Source organism: Carassius carassius, chromosome 19 (assembly GCF_963082965.1).
Source record: "Carassius carassius chromosome 19, fCarCar2.1, whole genome shotgun sequence".
Classification (NCBI taxonomy): domain Eukaryota; kingdom Metazoa; phylum Chordata; class Actinopteri; order Cypriniformes; family Cyprinidae; genus Carassius; species Carassius carassius.
In genome coordinates, this window is record NC_081773.1 from 9,316,119 (window position 1) to 9,338,834 (window position 22,716).

Genomic DNA, 22,716 nt, shown 5'->3' on the forward strand with positions numbered 1-22,716 from the left:
GTCGGCGTTGTCATGGAGCTCGAATACACAACTGAACTGTGAGGAAAACTGAAACAAATAAACTGACGCATTTCTATTCACTTTTCTTGTTTGTTTGTGATATTACTGCATGAGATAAAGACAAAGTGGTAAGTTATCATTTTAAGTAGGATACACGACATAAATACAACGCTAATTCTGCTCGTTTTGTTAACGTTAGGTGTAAGCGCGTACGTTACCTGTGTTACTTGATATAAGCTGCTGTAATGTTTAGCAAACGGATTTATGATTGACTTTAACAGATTTACAGCTTCTTTTAAAGCCATATCAACTTTTTAAAAAGCCAAGTAGTCAGTAATTTTCGACATAAAACAGGAAATACCTTTGCTTAGTCTTCAGAAAACCCACTTTATCAATAACATTTCATTTGATGATCCTCTGAGGCAGTCAGCTTTGCTGTCAGTGATTTCACTTAAGATAATAGAGAGGTAAAGAAATGAGTGACAGGCTCATACATTTACATCAGCCCCAGTTAACCTCAGACAGACATGACCGATCCTGCTTACACAATAAATTTAGAGAAGAACAGATAAAATGTAAATGAACCACTTTAGCATGCAGCTGTCTAAAGTAGCTAATACAGATATTGCCCAATGTTCATATTATCGTTCAGATGAAATGTAGGTTAATTTCTGATATAAGTTAGACCCAGATAATTCAAGCACTAACGTTTCATCCACATCTGTTTCATTTAATTTGATTTAAAAGCTATATGAAATATTTGAACCCCTCAAAGGCAGCAGCACTGTTTGAACTCCTGTGGTTTTGGTGTTTTTTTTTTAGGTGCAATGTTGACGGATCATCCAGTGAATCCTCTGAGCTCAGGCATTCCCTTTGGAGTCATTCACAACCCACATAGAAAGGTAAGGTGCTTTTAAGGTATTTATTATGATTGTAGGGGAGATATGGGATAGTTTTTTTTTTTATTACATTTCGGCAAATATTTGCCAGTGTGGGTTTAAAAAATATAGAAAATATGTCACGTATCAAATTAAATATGAAACCTACATTTTAAGCAAAATTTAGATGACAAAACACAATTATATATATATATATATATATATATATATATATATATATATATATATATATATAATTGTGCAAGCCTCCTCATTTGATAGCTATAGCCCTAATTTCTTATTCATTCTATTCTCTAATATTTTTTTTGTTCATCATTCTTGCCTACTTAATCATGTTTCTTTATTGTGCTATTGTTTGCAGCTAGTTTCTAATAGTTGACTTTTTGCCTTAAGTATGCTAAAATGCTTTGCTGAAATACACTGCCATCTGCCGGTGTAAAGGCCAATAAACATTATGATTGACTTTGCTTTATATTCAGAGGGTCTTGCGCCTCAGGTCGGGGAGTCCTCTGAAGAGAACTCTGAACTGTTATTTTGGGGTGGAGACCTGGGCTGAGCTGGTCTGGGAGGGCTGGGAGCCAGGACGACAGTATACTAAATCACTGTTCCTTAGAAGCATTCATGGAAAACTCCAAAAACTCACCTTCAGGTCAGTCCACTTAAAACTATATCTAATTAAGACCACAATTTGAAGCTAAGTTTGTGGTCTGTAAGATTTTTTAGTGGTTTTAAAGTATCTTATGTTCACCAAGGCTGCTTATATTTGATAAAAAAAAAAAAAAAAAAAAAACAATAAAAGCAGTTATATTGTGAAATACTATTCAAGTTTAAAATAACTGTTTTCTATTTGAGTGTGTTTTAAAATGTAATTTATTTATTTCCACCGGCCATTACTTCAGTCTTCAGTGTCACATGATCGTTCAGAAATCATTCTAATATGCTGATTTGGTGCTTGAAAAACGTACTCGGTTACTAAACGTAACCTCGGTTCTCTCTAGAAGAGCGAACGAGTACTGCGTCTTAGCTAAGACGCTACGGGAAAAGTCTCTTTTCACGAAATACTGAAGCAAAAAATTATCCTTAATTTTGTATTTTTGTAAAGCGCATTTGCAGCAGTACACAGCCATAGGCGAGACGGCTCGCTCGCTCACTGGCTTGTTCTGCGGCAACTGCACAGCCTATCGAGCGCAGGCTGATGCAACATCAGACCAATAAGGGCGCTTCGCGCCCTTCTTGCCACTTCCCGCCGAAACGGGTGTGGCCCAACCTATAAAAGGAGCTCGAAAAGGCTGACTCACCTGATTTATTTCATCGCCGAAGCGAACCAGAGTGAATCGTACGCACGGCAGAGAACGCAGTACTCGTTCGCTCTTCTAGAGAGAACCGAGGTTACGTTTAGTAACCGAGTACGTTCTCTTACGAGAGCTCTCTCGTACTGCGTCTTAGCTAAGACGCTACGGGAACCCGATGTAAAACGCCGTGCGCGCAGGGATCACACACCGATAAACCTGAAGCAACGCCCAGGATTTACAGTGCACAGTCACCTGAGGGACTCACAGAGAGTCCGGGACAGAAAAAAGGGGGAAAAACCCTCCGTCCCATATCTAGCAGCATCCGTAGATGCGGCAATATGACATCACACAGCCGAGGCAAGGCCTGACCAATGTGGCAATGCGGGTCTTACGCAATACTGCCCATATAACAGTCGGCAGCGCCTAGCGCTCATGAATTCAGAATTCCCCTCAGGGCCCTGATTCTTCTATACCGACAGCAGCCTTGCTTGCAAGGCGGGAACCTCCAGGTTATAGAACCTGATAAATGTAGACGGCGAGGCCCAACCCGCCGCCATACATATATCCTGCAAGGAGATCCCAGTAGACCACGCCCACGATGAGGCGACGCCTCTTGTGGAGTGTGCTCTGACGCCCAACGGGCACTGAAGGCCCCTGGAAGCGTAAGCTAACGCTATGGCGTCAACTATCCATCTGGATAGAGTCTGTCTCGAAACAGCCATTCCTTTGGAACGTCCACCGAATGAGACAAATAGCTGCTCCGTCTGCCGAAAGGCAGCAGAGCGAGACACATAAGCTCTTAAAACCCTGACAGGGCAAAGAAGACTCGAGTCTCCATCCTCCCCTGACACCGGCAGGGCAGACAGGGCAATAACCTGAGCCCGAAACGGTGTGCTGAGGGATTTCGGCACATAACCGTGCCTAGGTTTGAGTATGACCCTTGAGTCATTGGGCCCAAACTCCAAGCACGACTGGCTCACCGAGAGCGCGTGCAAATCACCCACACGCTTCACAGAAGCGAGAGCCAACAAGAATACTGTCTTGAACGACAGATGCTGAAGGCTAACCGATTGGATAGGCTCAAAAGGGGGACCCTTCAAGGCCTCCAAAACCGCCGCGAGGTCCCACATAGGGACTGACGGAGGTCTGGGAGGATTCAGCCTCCTAGCTCCTCTGAGGAACCGGATGACTAAATCGTTCCTTCCTATTGACTGACCGGACGCCGTTTCAGAAAACGCCGCGATGGCCGCCACATAAACTTTGAGCGTGGATGGGGCTCTGCCCTTATCCAACAGCTCCTGTAGGAAGGAGAGGACCTCCGTCACCTCACAACTAAGGGGTGAATAACCTCGAGCTGTGCACCAGCTGGAGAACACCGACCACTTCGAGGCATACAGACGTTGTGTCGACGGAGCTCTAGCCTGAGTGATGGTATTTAGCACTCCCACTGCGAGATCAGCGGGTAACCGTTGAGTGCCCATACATGGAGGGACCACAACTCCGGTTGAGGGTGCCAAATCGAGCCCCTGGCCTGCGAGAGGAGATCTCTCCTCAACGGTACCGGCCATGGGGCGACATCTGCTAATTGCATCAAATCTGGGAACCATGGTTGGTTCTTCCAAAGAGGTGCCACAAGCAGTATTGAACATCTCGTTTCTCTCACCCGTTCTATCACCTGCGGAAGGAGGGAGACGGGAGGGAACGCATAAAGCGGGCAGCACGGCCATTTCCGTGACAGCGCGCTTTCGTTCTTGGAAAAGAATGCGGGGCAGTGAGCGTTTTCGTGGGACGCAAAGAGGTCCACCTCCGCCATGCCAAATCTCTCCCACAACAGCCGAACTGTTTGCGGGTGTAGAGACCATTCGCCCGTAGGGACATTGCCTCTGGACAGCCTGTCTGGACCCAGATTCTGCAGTCCAGGCACATGCACCGCTCTCAGCGAGCGCACGTTGCGTTGAGCCCAAATCAGGAGGCGTTCCGTCAGCCTGTACAGGTTTCGGGACCCGAGACCGCCCTGGCGATTTATGTAGGACACCACGGACATGTTGTCCGAATGGACTACGACGTGGTGATCCTTGATATGGGGACAAAAGCGCGTCAGCGCATTCTCCACTGCCAGCATTTCCAGGCAGTTGATATGATGGAGCTTTTCCCGTTCTGACCATAGGCCAAAGGACGGTCTGCCTTCGAGCAGCGCTCCCCATCCTGAAGTGGAGGCGTCTGTCGACACCATTTTCACACTCGGGGAAGTCCCCAGGCTTACACCTGATCGGTACCAGCCGTTCGCTGTCCAAGGTGCTAGAGCCGCAACACAGCTCTGATCGACCTTGAAATGCAGCCGGCCAGACGCCCACGCTCTGCGCGGCACCCGAGCCTTCAGCCAGAACTGCAGGGGGCGCATGCGGAGCAGGCCCAGCCGCAGAACCGGAGATGCTGAGGCCATGAGACCCAGCATCCTTTGACAGTGTTTGAGCGACACAGTCGCGCCGCAGCGGAAAGAACTCGCTGCGCGCTGAATGCCCATCGTGCGCTGTGGTGACAGTCGCGCCGTCATGGAACACGAGTTCAGAACTATACCCAGAAACAGGATCGTCTGACTGGGGTTCAGCGAACTCTTCGCCCAATTGACACTGAGGCCGAGCTTCTCGAGGTGATCGAGTAAAACAGCCCTGTGGTCCACGAGCTCCGCTCGTGATTGGGCCAGAACCAGCCAGTCGTCCAAATAATTCAGCACTCGTATGCCTCTGAGTCTGAGAGGAGCGAGCGCTGCATCCATGCACCTCGTAAACGTACGAGGAGCTACGGACAAGCCGAATGGCAGGACTGCAAACTGGTATGCCTGGCCCTCGAAGGCGAATCTCAAAAACCGCCTGTGGTTTGACGCTATCTGTATTTGAAAATACGCGTCCTTCAGATCTATTGACATGAACCAGTCCCCTCCGCGAATCTGCGCGAGGAGCTTCCTGGTCGTGAGCATTTTGAAACTGCGTTTCATCAATGCCTTGTTCAGCTGCCTTAGATCCAGTATGGGCCTGAGACCCCCGTCTCTCTTGGGCACCAGAAAGTATCTGCTGTACAGCCCCCCCTCGCTTTGAGCTTGAGACACAGGCTCTACAGCCCCTTTGCTCAACAGTTTCGATATTTCGGCCCGAAGTATGTGTGCTACTTCTGTTTTGACCGTAGTTTCGACGCGCGCTGAGAAGCGCGGTGGGTGTCGAGAAAACTGTAGCGAGTAGCCTCTCTTTATAATGCCTAGCACCCAATCCGAAACCCCTGGAAGCGCTGACCATGCATCTGCATGAATGGCTAAGGGCTGGATGTGACACGCGCTCTGTTGACTGGGCAACGGCGGCGCTCGAGTGTGCTGCGCATCTGAGGCGGGGAGCGCGCTGATCACAGCGGGCAGATCGCTCATCCTCGACCCCGTTCCGGCGCTTAACCGACTGGAGGGAGGCTGAGCGGGTCCCGTGGGACTCAATATATCTGCGAGTAACCGTGGGCTGCATGTGTGCACTTTTACCACTTCCAACTCGCCGTCTGCCTGTGCAGAATGTACGTGCACGGGCCTCGTTTTTACAGAAGCCCCGCGCCGTAAGTGACATAGTGTATGTGGGCACTGGGAAGTGGGCACGTTTACTATGCGGCGCGCTCGACCGATCTGTGTCGATCTTATGTGCGCCAGCCCTGTGTGCAGGGCTGTGCTTACATGCGGGGATGGGCACTGGGTAGTGGGCATCGTCACTGCATTTAAAGCACCATCGGCCGTGGCCGGACGAGCGTGCACGGGTTTCGTTTTTACAGAAACCGCATGACGCGTGTGACATAGTAATTGTGGGCACTGAGGGGTGGGCACGTTTACTATGTAGTGTGCGCGACCGACTTGAGTCGACATTATGAGCGCAGGCCCTGTGTGTAGGGCTGTGCTTACATGTGGAGATGGGCACTGAGGAGTGGGCATCGTCACAACATTTATAGCACCATCGGCCGTGGCCGGGACACCAGAAAAAACGCTGTTTTTGTGAAACATCTGGGTAGCCGTGATAACGGCTTTTGTGTGCAGGCAAGCGGGCACTCGTGCAGGCTTGCGCATTGCAGAAGACACTGAGGCAGTCGCAACTCTTGGAACTGCAACAGCGGCGCGCTTGGGTGAGAGCTCGGCCACAGCGGAACTCGAACACCGGCGCTTTCCCAGCAGTGCTAGGATGCTTTCGGGGCTTCTGGCTTCACCGCAATCCTCTGCCGCGGCTCCCGCGGCGCAGGGCGACGGCTCGAAGAGCGAGAACGGGGTCCCGAGCTGCGTTGCTGACGCTGTCGTGATGGCGCAGCAGGAGGCGGTGGGCGTGACTGAGAGCTCTGTGGGGCCGGTCTAGAGCGGCTAGCTGCAGAACTGGAGCGCTTCGGCAAGAAGTGCTTGAACGCCTGTGAAGCTTTCTGGTTCTCGGCGAATCTCTCCACAAACTCGTTGACGGAAGATCCAAAGAGGCCGGCAGGAGTTAGCGGAGCGTCAAGAAACGCAGCGCGCTCAGACTCCTTGATGTCAGAAAGCGTCAGCCACAAATGCCTCTCAGCCACCGTAGCGGAAGCCATAACCCGTCCCATGGCCTGTGCAGCGGACTTAGTAGCGCGGAGGGAGAGATCCGAAGCACTCCTCAGATCCGCGAGACAGATCGCTTCAGGTCCCATCTCATCCAGCTTGCGGAGAAGATCGCCCTGGAAAATCTGTAGCGTCGCCATGGTGTGTAACGCAGACGCAGCCTGCCCAGCAGCAGAGAATATCCGTGTGAGCAGCGATGACGTCATGCGGCAGGCTTTGGATGGCAACGCCGCCTTAGTCCGCCGTCCAGCAGAGGGCGGGCAAAGGTGCGCTGCTATAGCCTGATCCACCGGCGGAAGTGACAGGTAGCCTCTGTTCTTAGCACCGTCCAGTGTGGAGAATGCTGGCGAAACAGATGAGCGGATTCTCGCCGAGAATGGAGCGTCCCAAGCCTTCGCCACTTCTTCGTGAAGCTCAGGAAGAAAAGGGGCGTGTTTTGAGCTTGAGGAAGAGCGCTCATCCGGAAGATAGCTACCATCCAGCCGGGAACGCGAAGGGGGCGCTGGTGCAGACCACTCGAGGCCGAGGCTCGCCGCGGCCAACGAGAGTACACGCATCAGCTCCTTATCGATATCCCCCCGTCTGCTGGGCCTCTGAGCAGCTGGCGCGAGATCCACGGAGCTCGTCCAACCCTCACTGCCCGAAGCAAGCAGAGAGCACGTGTCTTCTTCCTCCGACGCGGGCCTGAGATCCACTTCCTCCGATGACGCGTCGGCAAGCAGCGGACACTGAGCATCGGGAAGCGATGCAGGGGAGACCGGCGAAGCGGAGGGAACCGGCGAGCTCGGCCGAGCTGGAGGCGGTTCTGGTAGGCGCTGCGAGCGGCGCTTCTTACGGCGCTGCGGCGCAGCGGATGATGCAGGCTTCGAGAAGGATGCCAGGCGAGTCCTCAGAGTCACCATAGGCATCAGCTCGCAATGAGGACATCCGCCATCAGCGAGCGCGAGCGCTGCATGGTCTTCACCCAGACAGGAGACGCAGATGACATGACGATCTCCTTCGCTGAGCGGGGTTCTGCACGAGCCGCACGAAGGCATCTTTAAAAAGACGCAGCTCTTTTGTGAATGTGCGTCGCAGGGCGAACACACACACAGAGTATCACAGAACAAGGATTATAAAGGATATGGGCGCCGGATAGCGCAGCAGGAACGGCAGTGGAAGGCGGCGGTGCCAGCGGCTTCAGGATGGCTCGTCCTGCTGATATGCTCTTCCAGACGGCGCTTGCTTCCTCGTGATCCAGCGATGCGTGAGCTTCGCTGAAGAGATGAAAAAAAAAGGTGAGTCAGCCTTTTCGAGCTCCTTTTATAGGTTGGGCCACACCCGTTTCGGCGGGAAGTGGCAAGAAGGGCGCGAAGCGCCCTTATTGGTCTGATGTTGCATCAGCCTGCGCTCGATAGGCTGTGCAGTTGCCGCAGAACAAGCCAGTGAGCGAGCGAGCCGTCTCGCCTATGGCTGTGTACTGCTGCAAATGCGCTTTACAAAAATACAAAATTAAGGATAATTTTTTGCTTCAGTATTTCGTGAAAAGAGACTTTTCCCGTAGCGTCTTAGCTAAGACGCAGTACGAGAGAGCTCTCGTAAGAGAACATAACTTATTATTATCAGAGTGTTGAATAGTTGTGCTGCTTAATATTTCTGTGGAAACTGTGGTACAGTACATGTTTTTAATGTTTTATTTTTTTTCAATGAATAGAAAGATATATACAGCAATTATTTGAAATATAGATCTTTAGTAACATCACAAATGTATTTTTTGTCACTTTTGATCAATTTAATTGTCGTTTAATCAGAGTATTCTTTTTTTATCTTTCTGACCCAAAACTTTTCGAACAGCAGTGTTCAAACTGATATATTTGTGCTGTTTTGTCCATTTTAGACCTCCTGCTTCCAAGTTCTTCAGCACACCATTTCCTCAGACCATTCTTCTAAGCCCAGGAACTTCTTACTCACTCCCAGTTACTTTTCAGCCTCTTGAGAATGTAAAGTTTAAATGATCTACTATATTATCTTAAACTTTTTAATATCATTGAAGCATTCAACAATGATTATGATGTATTATGGTGAATTTTATAATCAACATTTACAGAAAGTAATGAGAGATATTAATTGAATGACTAGATGTGCATATATTTTCTTTCTTGCCCTCCTCTTTCCAGTGTGAGTACACAGACACTATAGAGTTCCGGGGTAAGGAAGGCACATTCCATGTATGTCTGCGAGCTGTGATTCCTCATCATGCCCTGGAGGTACCAGACACAGTGATGCTGCTACCCTGTGCTGCCCAGCACAGCTCCCAAACCAGCTTCCTCTTTCGGAATTCAAGGTAAAGCATGGCTAAAAATAATCCTGAGTTATGGAGAAAGTGCAAAGAAAGTGCTGAATTTTGAAACCTGTGAATGCACGTTTTTTCTCCAGCAAGCTGCAGACAGGATTCAGGTGGTTTGTGGATCCTCCGTTCCAGCTGTCCCCTGAGACTGGACGGTTAAAGCCTGGAGAAGAATGCAGGGTTACAGTAGAGTTTAAACCCCAGCAGGCTCTAGTGTATCAGGCTGAGGCCTGCTGTGCTTTTGGAGATGATGGGGAAAGCAGCTGTACTGTGCTTCTGCGTGGGCTGTGTGAGCTTTTCAAGGAATTTCAGAAAGCACATTTGTGACCCTGGACCACAAAACCAGTCATAAGTCTTAAGGGTCCATTTAAAAAAATAAATAAATGTATGCAATAGATTTATACATCGGAATAAATTATCTTTCCATAGGTGTATGGTTTGTTAGGATCAGACAATATTTGTCTGAGATATAACTATTTGAAAATCTGTAATCTGAGGGTGCAAAAAAAATCAAAATATTGAGTAAATCGCCTTTAAAGTTGTCCAGATGAAGTTCTTAGCAATGCATATTACTGATCAAAATATAAGGTTTGATATATTTATGGTTGGAAATGTACAAAATATCTTCATGGAACATGATCTTTAATTAATATCCTAATGGTTTTTGGCATAAAAGAAAAATCGATAATTTTGACTCATACAATGTATTGTTGGCTATTGCTACAAATATACGGTGCTACTTATGACTGGTTTTGTGCTCCAGGGTCACATTTAGTATATTCTGGTCTTTTCTAACATATTAATGTAATAACATCATTCATTTTATTACATAGAGAAATAAAAATATAACAATCATGAATAAACCTTTAAAGACAGATGTACCATGAGCTCAGAATTTGTTAATCTATGGTACTGTACAATATATGCTTTTGAAGCCATCAGCTGCATTTATTAAAAACAATAAACAAATATAAATCTATAAAACTAAATATAAATATAAAAATTAGAAATATTTTATATTTGTTGTTTATATTTATATATTTGTTTTTACAGCTTACATATAAATATATATCCTAGTTCATTGACATATGATTTATATCATAGTTAAATTTTCCTGATTTTCAAATACTTTTTCCCAAATCATAGTTTTGAATGCTGTGATTTATATCAGACATTGGTTTGGTTCATGGCTTAGAAATGACTCGCATCTTATTGAAATACCTTTTCACAGCCAAGTACCCTCACCTCCAGATCAGCTCCATGGGACAGGAAGAAGGCTGCAAGGTGCTTGAGTTTGGCATTGTGGCAGTAGGAGACTCTCTTGAAAGGCACTTTGAGATCTACAACCTCTCCACTGTATGTTTCCCTCCACACCCTGCTTTTTTTTCCTCATCCAGTATTTAGACAACAGATATTTCCCTGTCAAATTTACTCTATTTCTCTCTTAGGTTAGCACAACATTCAGTCTGTCCTGGTTGAGACGTCCCGCTCTCACGGAGTCTGTGTTCTTCTGTGAGATTCATGAGGGGAAGATCGCTCCAAATTCAGTGTTGAAAGTCCCTGTCTGCTTCTCCCCACTCACAGTGGACAGCATAAGTGTGGACTACCTCTCTCTTACCTGTCCTGGGGCTGTGAGCAAAGACCTGCTCAAAGTGTCTGGCACCTGTATAGGTACAATATATAAGCCTACAGTAACAGCTTTCCAAACATTTGCTCATAAACAAATCAAACCTAGTCTGACCATCCTTATCTGTACACTATAGGTCCAACAGTGTCTCTCAATACCTCTGTACTGGATTTTGGCTGTGTAGTGGAGGGCACAGAGGTCACACACAATGTGCAGATCATCAACTCCTCTGCAGTATTGGCTCATTACCAGTTTGATGTGGACACTGGCAGCCATAGTGTGTTCAGCATTGATAAGCCTTGTGGCTCTCTGCCAGGCAGCAGCAAACTCACTCTGCGTGTGAAATTCCGCCCACATCAGCCTATAGCTTATCACAAGACAGTGACCTGTTTACTGCTGCACAGGGTAGTCTGTCTATCTGTCCGTTTGTTGGATTTGTGGAATATCTACTTTCTTATCTCATTTTCATTTGATTGGTAGTGCAGTTCTGCTTTTCTCATTAAAGGAGCCACTGTTTCTGGATCTGATTGGCACCTGTCACTCAGAGCAGTTGAAGCCAGCCGTTTTAACCCCCAGACACTTGAGTATCTACAGAATGAATCTGGTACGAGGGCTCACCTGCTATCCTCCTGACATACTGAGTTCCTTACTGGATGAACACAAATTAAAACTGGATGATAGCGGAGCATTGCTATTCCAGGAGGTGTGTATTGGTCCATCTGTACTGTGATTTAACATACGGTTTTAAGAGTTAATTCAAACACTCTGACCTCATATTCTCATATCTAATTCACAAAACAATCAGGTACAACACATCTAACAAAAACAAAAGATAAACAAAGCAAGGATGTGACATCACATAACACTGCATCTAACTTTCTTTAGATTCCAGCAGAGGACACTGACAAATCCACACTTCTCTTCAACCCACGCAGTCCTCTGGAGGAGTATTTCCACGTTAATTCAGCACCTGAAGTGGAAACAGAACTTGACAACAGCTCAATACCCTGCAGATTCCCAACCCCCCATGTTACAGTGCAGCCCATGGAGCTCCTTTTTTATGATGGCCCAGCATCTAAGTCAGTCTCCATCACCAACCACACCAAAGGCAAGATCTGTCTGATTTGGACTCATGGAGCCGAAACCCCTTTCTCCATCTCTCCTCTCTCCTGTGAGGTGGGCCCTCTTAAAAGCACAGCCTTCAGAGTGACATACAGTCCCAACCAGCAGAACGTCTTCCATGCAGCACAACTTGAGTGTCTGACTTTTTATAAGGTAATGTGAGACTAAAGGCTAGAATATACTACATAACATTTAATATCCTCTGTCTGTGAAGCAAATAATTGGAGTTTGTGCCCATCATACACTGTTTGATTTTCTGTTAAATCTGTCCAATCAAATCGGCAGACTGGCACTTTTGGTAACTAGCATCAACTTATCCAGACTGTAATTCAGGGCAAAAGTCATATAGTGTATTCCAGCCTTGAAGTAAATTGATTTGCTGACTTCCAGCAGTCACAGTCAGTCAGTCTGTAAATGGGACATAAAGTGAAGACCAGTTATGGGCATGAATGTTTAGTGTGACAATAGACCTATTACTTGGCTTGAACTTGTTTTTTGTCATCCCCAGGTTCTGAGGGATCATAGAAATGTGGAAGATCGGACTTTGTGCCCACCCTGGTGCCTTACAGTTAGGGTGAGCGGTCACTCGTTTCAGGCTGGAAAAGAGCACTTCATTCCCAACTTTTCTCTTCAACACCCTAAAGTAGTGAGTCTGACATCTTTTATCATAATATGTAATCATTGGAAAAATACTTTATGTGAATATATTTAAAAGGTTTTGACACAATCCATCTCCCATCAGGTATTCCCAGCACTGAGACAGGTTGCATACCGCAGTATTCTGCTGCAGAATACAGGGGACCTGCCCTTGATCTTCAGACTAGACCCAGAGGAATGTCCATCTGTATGCGTGCTGCCACCCAGTGGTCTGGTGCCATCAGGCAGCCATCAGATCCTCACATTCAGATGCACTCCATCACCAGATCACCCTGCCAGTATCCCTTTGACATTACATCTGAATGCCAGCCCCAAACACACACAGGTCAACACCATCTCCTACATGGCATTAAGATTGTAATTTGCCACACTGAGTGATTGAAGGTCATGACAATTTATGGAACGTTATGAGAAACACATCCAGTTGACTAGAATAGTATTGATAGAAAAATAAAAAAATAACAAAACAATTACAGAATCATTCTGTGTTGTTTCAGCAGATCATTTGCCAAATGAAAGTTTCTAAATAGTAGTTTTTAAGGCATTGAATAACATACTGTACCTAAAGAGGTGTATAGTAGCAAAATACAAATACTTATTGTATTACTGGGAAATTATTTTCTTTAGTATGAATATTTTTGTTGAATTATTTTGTTGAGTTACTGAGTTTATGACAGTATGGACACAGACACATTAGGCATAACTGTCTGACTCTATTTCATTAATTGGGAAATTCATTTTTACATATAAAAATGAATAATTCAATATTGAAACATAAAGTGATGACTTAACAATGATCTAACAAAAGTATATTTATTCATTAACCAAGATTAACAAGAGACCCCAATGTTCTGCTTAAACGAAAAGACTCTTTAGAAGAGTTTATATTTAAGTTAAATTGTACATTTAATACTAAAAGTAGTTTTAATTTCAATTACATTTACCTAAGTATTTTTCTAAATAGCTAGTTAAACTGTACTTGAATCAATTTCCATAAAGTTACCAATTCTTTTATTAAAGTGTGACACTGCCTGTCTGGAAATCTGATTAAAACTAGGGATTCTGAATCTTTTGTAGGTATTGAATGTGGTTGCTGTAGCAGAGAAGCTTTCCATGAGTGTAGAGGGGGATGGCAGTCTGTACTTTCAGCCCACAGCCATGGGCTCCTGCTCCGAGAGAACCCTGCGGGTGAGGAACCTGAGCAGAGTGCCTGTGGAGTTCAAGTGGAGGCTGTGTGGATCTGACCGAAGGGTTCTGACTGTACTGCCGGACACAGACACACTCCAGCCCAATGAATCGAAGGTAAGGCTGCAACATGATTGTGGTATTTTGGAGAATTATTAATGAAAGTATTTTTTTGCTTTCAGGTACAGAAGTGGTCCTTTGCCCCTGTAGAGGAGATGATGTACATCATGAAGCCCAGTCTCACTTTCTGGCCTGTCCAAACGCCACAATGCAAGAAGTCCAGGCTTACCATTAAAGCTCTTGGATTGGCATCCAAAGGGTCTCTCCAGGTGTGTTACCTAAATGGAATAAAGAACTAATCTAATCATGTACAATGGAGTGCATATTATATACATTGCATTGGGATGGGTTGTGCACACTTTCCTGTAATATTTGTATAAAAAAGTGACATTACTTGTTTTAATTTTCTCTTCTTTTCTTTTTTTTTTCATAGGCAGAGTATCCTGTTATAGATCTTGGTGAGGTTCTGGTGGGAAGCTGTAAGTCATTTGATGTCCCTCTACTGAACAACAGCCCCTGTGCTGTCAGCTACTCTCTGACCACAAAGCAGAGCATCACAGTTACAGCCCTCCCTGAAGATATGACTCAAGCTCCTTTGGGTTGGAGACATTATCAATTCACTATTCTTAGAAATGTTTTTACTGCCATTACCAGTGTCTCACTTTAACTGCTTCACTCTCTATATTCAGGCATGTGCATATTCAGGCATATATTCAAATTGATCAAAAGTGACACTTAGGAGTTTTAAAATGTAAAAAAAAATAATAGATTTTAAATAAATGCTGTTTTTTTTTTTTTTTTTTTTTAACTTTTTATTCATCAGAGATTCCTGGAAAAAAAATCCAGACAAATATAAGACAGCACAACTGTTATCAGCATTGATAATAAACAGAAATCTTTGCTATCACAGAAATAAATTACAGTTTAAAACATATTCAGATAGAAAACATTTATTTTACATTTGAATTTTTCACAATATTACCGTTTTTAACTCTTACCGACCCCAAGACTTTGAAAGGTAGTGTAATTGTTTTATGTTATACCTATGATAGCTGTCAAGTCAGTCTGTATTATTAATTCATTTTTTAATTAAGCTTTACTTTTTCAGTTCTGGAGATGGAGAATGTAAGTGGAATCATACCTGCTGACTGCAGGCTAGCGATACGCTGCACAGTGAAACCGGCATGCAGGGCCCATTACTGCTGGACCATCAGTTACCACATCCTCAATGCTTCTGGTAGCGTACAGAGAAAACAGTGCTGTTTATGCTTTCAACTGTGATTCTAGTGTTTACTTGACATTAGACCTTAGTGCAACACCTTACTTGCTGCAATATTCCACCACAATTAGCCACCACTAACCAGAATAAACCAGCCTGCACCAGCATGGAAACACATGCTGGTATTTTCAATTGGGTTATTAAGACAATGTCAGTACCTTGTGAGAAAATAGCTATGAGTAAATTTCACAATATAATATGCTTTTTCTGGTGGCCAGGCTCTGGGGGAGGAGAGCCGCAATCCGTTTGCCATGTCCAGGCCGAGGGAGTGTACCCTACCCTGGAAGTGATGGATGCCCGTAGCTGTGGCAGTGTGGAGGGACTTAGTAAACTACAGCTCTGGCGCCTCTTTAATCTGGATGCACTCAACACTTATCTACGCAGAGAACCCAGCCCATCTGAGCTCACCTTCAGGGTGCCCACTAGACACAGGCAATACTTTAAACACACAGCTTTTTTCAGTTTTCATTCAATTAAAACACTAATAAATTCAGAGATTTATTTTTATTCAAATTTATTTTGATAACTATTAAAACCTTCTGCAGTTTTCAACGTTGCCCTTCAATCTTCACCTCAGCCATTTTGGATTTTAGCTTCAGTGCTGCTCCCCTAGGCTCAGACCCCTCCAGTATTTTGCTTTTGTTTAAGAACCCAGGAAGTATTCCTGTAGAGTGGTGAGCATCCATAACTTTATCTGCCTATATGTTATGGTAGCAAATAAAGTCATGCAGTATGAAGAAACGATCAAAATGGTCTTCCTCAGGTCATTCTTGCTTCCAGAGGACCAGCAGATTGAGCTGGAGTATTGGGCTGAGTCTGGAGATTTCAGTCCATCTGAGCTCCACCTGATGAAGATTCAGGACAACAGGCTATTCTCCGTCTCCCCACGCTCTGGTAAACTCCTCCCCGGCCAACAGAAGACAGTACAATTCACATACAGGTCAGGAATGAGCACAATAGTGCTTTTACACTGAAGTGTTGTTTAGTGAGGCACAGAAAACTATAAGGCACATGCTTCTCTCCCAGACATGACTTTGTGGGGACAGATCGTCTTCCTGTCTTGTTGAAACTTTTACATGGAAGAGAAATACTGGTGAGGCAAATGATTCTTGTCATTGCAGCACATACATCATTTTAAAAATTATTAATGCTGAAAAAATCTTTATTTTTTTTATTTTTCCAGATTAATTTTATAGGAGTAACTGTGGAAAGAGACAGACACTACATTTACCTCGCCTCCAACAGGCACATCTTTTCCCCGGTGGCAATTGGAGGGTTCAGTCCCCCCAAACAGGTTTGTAGGCCTATTACCTGAACTGAGATTTTCCCTGAAAGCTGTTTTCATAAGCTGTTTAATTTGTAGACTACAGGAGCACTGAGCAGTATAGAGCGCCCTCTGGCGGCTGTAGACAGTAATGTTTTCTATTGGTTCATTTGTCTTAGTTCATTTCTCTTGGTTCATGTCAAATTAATTTTGATAAATAAGTCCCACCTGACTATAAGTCGCAGGACCAGCCAAACTATGAAAAAAAGTGCGACTTATAGTCCGGAAAATATGGTAAATGTTTCCCGGCTTGACTGTTAATAGCAGATGATTGGCTTTGCAGCGGGAGGGGCGGGACATGTGCATACAACCGCCATTTTTGCCATTACGGGTTTTCCTTATATAGTTGTATGGAGGATTGAGGAAGTGGCATGTCTCTTATAAATTGTCTCTGGCTTTATGGCTGTGTGGCAAGACTCAATCCTCTCCTCAGTGAAGACTACTGAAAACACACTTGGAATTTACAAAAAAGCACCTAAAGGACCCTCAGACTATGAGAAACTATATTCTCTGGTCTGATGAACCTCAATTCTAAGCATCAAGTTTTGAAGGAAACCAGCTCTGCTCATCACCCGCAGAGTAACATCCCAAAAGTAAAATATGCTGGTAGCATGTGGGGCCAAAATATTGAGTTAGCCTTAATGAAAACCCAGTCCAGAACATTCGGAACCTCAGACTGGGCAAAAAAGCTCACCTTCCAACATGACAATGACCCTGAACACGCAGCAAAAGTGGCTTATAGACAACTTTGTGAATGTCCTTGAGTGGACCAGACAGAGCCTGAGCTTGAACCCAATCAAATATTTCTGGAGAAACCGGAAAATGTGCATCTGCCCTCATCCGACGTGACACAGCTTGAGAGGTGAACAGTTGAGGGGAAGAATGGCAGATGGTTGTGAAATGCTGATGAGCAAAGCTTGTCGCATCAAAGTTCAGTCTTTCCCCAGTTTGAAGCTGAACAAAATGTTTCCCATCAGACCCAAATAACTTTGGACCAGTCCTCATCTCTACACACAATATGCTCCTCAGCATAGATTAGTCTAGCCTTTTAAATCTTTCTGCTGATGAAAGTCCAACTTCTGTTAAATGTGCAGAGACAGTTCCTAACCCTGATCAGCACTGAACTGGTAAGTAATTCCAGTTGCAGTGTTGAACTGATTCCTCACTGAGATTCTCTATATTATCCTGTCCTCTCGTGCATTTGTCTTTTTGTGGACAGCCTAATGGTTAGGGAGTTGGACTTGTAACATGAAGGTCACAGGTTCGAGTCTTGGTGCTGGCAGGAGGTGTAGGTGGGAGGGAGTTAATGAACAGCGCTCTCCTCCACCCTCAATACCCATGGCTGAAGTGCCCTTGAGCAAGGCACTGAACCCCCAGTTGCTCCCCGGGTGCTGGATCTATAGCTGCCCACTGCTCCGGCTGTGTGTTCAGTGTGTTCACTTCTCACTGCTGTGTGTGTGCACTTGGATGGGTTAAATGCAGAGCACCAATTCCGAGTATGGGCTACCGTACTTGGCAAATGTCACAACTTCACTTTTTCGGTTGAATTAAGTCCAGTCAGAGTTATTTTTCAAATTTTTTATACTGTGCTTCAGAATATATTTAATGCAAGAAATATGCTTAAAAAAACTGAGCTTTTACACCTGTTCGGATAACTTCAAATAGGACTAAACAGTGACCTTGAAATATATGAAATTGTTGGTTTTTCTCTAATTTTGATCTACACAGTCTATACAGTATTTATAGTTAATTGTTGTTGATTTATATGCTGTTAGCCAAAATGTACTTTCCTCAGTATATAGGGTGTATTTTATATGGCTCTCAATGATAAAAAAAAAAATTATATAGGTCCCCAAATGGTTTAGTTACAGTATCTATGTACCAGAAGTGGCTAAAAAGGTCATGCTAACCAACCAAAGGTGACCTAAAATTATCATTATCCTTAACCAGGTAAATCACCTACAACTGGAAAAGTCATGCAGATTTATTAATGAGAAAGAATGGGATCCCTGAAGATCATTCAGAACATAAAACTTCTGAATTTGAAACTTGAAGTGTTCATAGATTATTGTTGTGCACAAGTAGGGGGCTTGGAGTCAAAAATTTTGAGAACCTTATAGGATAAAATGCCTTATAAATAAATATATAAATTGTTTGTGTATTGGCAGGTCCTTACAGTCATCTACTAGATATCATGTGTTTATTTTTATTAGTCACAGATGTGCTAAATGCTTAATCTGCACAGGTGTTTGAGTTGTATAATGCAGGCGCTCTTCCGCTGAGATACCACATCGACACCACTCCACTGGAGGAGCTGATGGAGGAGAACTTTAGTCACCCAGTCTTACAGTGTCTGAACCCTGGAGGAGAAGTGGAACCAGGCCACACCGCCCTGGTGGAGTGGATCTTCTCGCCACTGGAGGCTAAAACATACAGTGTTAGTTACTCCACAATAACATCCGCTTAAAAAAAAAATGTTTTGTTAATGTCCCTGCTAGCAAAAACTGGCTTTTGTCTGAAAAGAAATTACTGTCTACTTTAATATGCAAACCATTAAGTGTTTTATACTGAGTTTGGTGTAAAATTTAAGGTGGATGTACCTATACACGTGGTGGAGGGGGACAGCATGTTTGTAACCTTTGAGGGCCAAGGCTTTGATGAAAGAGAGGCAGAACCCATTCAGATACAAGATGGGCGTATTACTGTGCCTTGCACTCAAAGAATCCCAGTACCTGGACAAGTAAGAACGTGTTTGAAAAAGCCATAAATAAGGAGTGTTCCATGTGAAATGGAAGCCAAAATTTTCCATCTCTTTCTTTGTGAATAGGTGGTGTTCCTGTCAGAAGAGAGAGTGTGTTTTGGTGATATCCCAGTGGGCTCTCGTAGTACACGCATCCTTTTTTTGACCAATGTCTCACACACAGACCAAGTGTTGTATAAATGGAATAGAACAAGCACAGAATGCCAACAGGTATGTAGATTGTAGTGCAAAAGTCATATGGGCCACTTTTATGGTGCTTTCATGAGTTTTTTGAAGCTTGACAGAAGTGAAATGTCACTGTGGAACCATAAACTGTCATTATGTGCAAAAGAACTGCATGATTTTTCTGACTTTTTTTATTTTGTGTGCAAACAAACTGATACAATGTATAATTGATCAGATATTATGGTCAGTCTACTTTGTGTATTGATTAATGGCCGCATGTTTATGTTTGTTCCACTGATCATAGACTGTAAATATCCGTCCTGAGAGTGGCCGTCTGGCACCAGAGGAGAGTATTCTCTGCATCCTGACAATACAGGACTCAGGCAGCCCCACTTTCTATCAGCAAGACCTCATCTGTGAGGTGACGAATACAAAGATACACCAATGAACACACATGCACATAGAAACACATACAGTGCGTATTTAAAGAAGGCAAACTACCATTTAAATGTATGGGGTCAGTAATTATTATTATTTTATTTATAGAAATCTCATATGTTCACTATGACTGCATTTATCAGCTGTCACACGATCCTTCAGAAATCATTCTAATATGCTGATTTGGTGTTGATTTAAGAAACATGTCTTATGATCAATTTTGAACACTGTTGTGTTGCTTAATATTTTTGTGGTAACAAAGGTACATTTTTTCCAGAATACTCTGACTAGAGAGCTGAAAAGAACAGTATTTATTTGAAATAGAAATACTGGAAACACACCTAAATGGTTGTTCGCTGTCTTTGTTAGATAACTCTTGTAAAGAAGCTTGCACAGTATCACAAAGACCTTCGACAGTGGGAGGAAGAGACAGAAAGACAGAAATATGAGTTTACTATCACTGAGAAAGACCTGATACAGACAAACCAACTGCATAAATGCTCTCAGGTCAGAAAGACACATTTTAGACTTCATCGTTGACAATTATCCTTTCACATTTTATTCACTGTATCAAAACATTGTTTTAAAAAAACGAATTGACTTCCTCAGGAAGGTGCAGTACTTGAACAGAAAACTGTCACAAGAAAATACAAGGTAACTACACCTGAAAAATGACAAATGAGTCTTATTTACAAGTTATGTAACACTTTCACATTTTGAGTTGCAGTCAGCTGAAGCAGTGTTTATGTGCACATTACTGTATATTTGTAAGTGAGAGACCAATATTTTGTTCTTCATGTGGCAGACTCTTCCACCCATTCGTAGCAGTGATCAAGCTGTGAACGGTCGCTCAGTGAGACCCAGTCGTGCTGAACAGCGGGCTCAGCAGCAGACAGGCCATGAAAGGAGAAGACGTCCTGAGCCTCCTCGTCCTGCAATACTGCATTTAGGTGTAACTGCGCGCTCTCACAGCCTCATGGAGTATCAGACACATTTCCCCACTCAATTCAACATTCATTACATCAACAGGTACAACTGGGTGCAAAACTTTCAAATCTATAAATGTTTTATTTAAATCTGGAGATAAACAGTGAGTAAGGATTAAAAATTAATAACAAGTCTGACATGAGGATGGTTATTTTAGCATTATATTTCTTTCAGGTCTAGGCAACCCAAGCTTTTTCAATCTGGGACAGGGGAGAGCTGCCATTGTCCTGCAGACCTGCCCCCACTTCCTCTGGGTCCAGAGAGAAATGTCATCACACACATGCTCACCTCTTTACTACAGTATGACTTTCAATTTTTGATGAATACAATTCTGTTTTGTTTGTTTCTTTGTTTAATAATGAATATTTTTTATTGAGAGAGATGCATTAACTTTTGATGCATTGATTAAAAGTGACAGTAAAGATATTTATAATGTTACGGAAGATTGTATTTCAAATAGAACTTTTATTCCTTAAAGAACCATGAAAACAAAAAGTGTTCTATAAAAATATTAAGCTGCAAAACTGTTCTCAACACAAATAATTAATCAGCATATTAGAATGATTTCACGTGACACTGAAGATTGGGGGAATGATGATTTTGCAATCACAGGAATAAATTACATTTTAAAATATATTCAAATATAAAACAAGTATTTAAAATCGTAGTAATATTTCACAGTATTGCCATTTTTTACTTTTGTGAGACTTCCTTGAGAAACAACTTCTAAATGCTCACATATGTTTTGGCAGTTCTTCTGACTTATTCTGTCCTATTATTTATTCATTCAGTAGGAGGTCACACTGTTTTTTTGTGTGTTCTCCTACAGGAGTCTCCTAGATGAGCCTCAGTTCCAGCAGTCTCTGATAGAGGGCGACAATGAGCAGGTGCCATACTTTACACAGCTGCGGCCTGCTCCTGCGCTCCCCACACAAATACAACCCCGCTCTGCTACAGGCAACCAGAGTCCTGTAGAAATGTCCAGTGTGTCCAGTGTCAGTCCAGCAGAGACTTACACAGGAAACTGTAGCACTGCAGACAGACCCAAGAGTGAGAGTTTCCAGGAGTCTCTGAAAGAAGTCCAGGAGGAGATAAAAATGAAGGTCCAGGAGTCCATTCGCAGGTGTGTTATGACACAATTTAGTCCCAAATCAAATGTTGCCATTTAAACAACTTCTCGTCATTCTCACTAATTTTTTTCTGCAGGTTGCCTGAGTTTAGTGACCTAGTGGAGGACATTTTGCTTAATACCTTGCAGAACCTAATGATGGAGGCTTTCTTGGGTGAGCTGGTGCTGACAACAAGGCCACGAATCATCACTCTTCCACCTTCATCTTCCAGGTCACATCTACCTTTTATGTTAACCTCACTCTATATGTGTTCGTTTTTTTTTTTTTGTAAGAAATGCATCCAAGTGACATTGACTCTTCTTGTTTGATTAGCTGAAGTGATATTCGCCCAGACTTTACTTTATAATTGTATGTATGTGTAGGAAAAACTGCCTTGGCTCCAACAGACAGTCCAGGGCCGAACTGAAGAACAACAGGGAGCAGATGCGCCCCCTAGTGACCAGCCCAACCCCCTTCATGTCTACTCAAGCCATTGTCTCAAACCTGGAGCCTGAGCAGCAACGAGCCATTCTGCATTAGTAACTTAACACTCAGTATCTTCATGACATGTCTGAGACTGATTTATATTAAACCATTTTTAACAATGACTCCCTGGTGTAAATTCTCTGAATCTGTCCAATCACCAACAGCTGGATCTTCCAGACGCTGACATACTGTAGCTCAACACATTGTCTTGGTTCTAAAAGTTTCTGTGGAATGTTAAACGTCTGATAGTTCTTTGAATTGTGAAGCAATTTAGTTAAAAAGAAAGTTCCCAAATGAGGGTCACATGAAGTACAGTAGCCATTTCTACATATAAACATGAATGTATCCATTTAAAATAAGGCAGCTCCAGATGTCGTGTTTTTGTCTTGACGTTGGTTAGTCCCA

General features: G+C 43.8%; 1 protein-coding gene across 1 annotated transcript; it reads left to right on the plus strand.

Annotated features, from left to right (window-relative positions):
* Positions 1–22,427, plus strand: cfap65 (cilia and flagella associated protein 65). Its single transcript, XM_059499732.1, has 33 exons — positions 1–128; positions 823–902; positions 1,379–1,548; positions 8,662–8,764; positions 8,942–9,108; positions 9,201–9,400; positions 10,343–10,467; positions 10,560–10,782; positions 10,875–11,143; positions 11,244–11,441; positions 11,624–12,013; positions 12,369–12,506; positions 12,603–12,842; positions 13,595–13,819; positions 13,885–14,031; positions 14,196–14,361; positions 14,871–14,999; positions 15,260–15,473; positions 15,587–15,715; positions 15,805–15,981; positions 16,068–16,134; positions 16,225–16,335; positions 18,611–18,802; positions 18,956–19,105; positions 19,193–19,336; positions 19,596–19,712; positions 20,099–20,236; positions 20,339–20,383; positions 20,535–20,758; positions 20,891–21,016; positions 21,546–21,839; positions 21,923–22,057; positions 22,209–22,427. Exons 2-33 carry the CDS (start codon positions 828–830, stop codon positions 22,363–22,365), a joined length of 5,385 nt encoding a protein of 1,794 aa, XP_059355715.1. The 5' UTR covers positions 1–128; positions 823–827; the 3' UTR covers positions 22,366–22,427.
* The last annotated feature ends 289 nt before the right edge of the window (positions 22,428–22,716 follow it).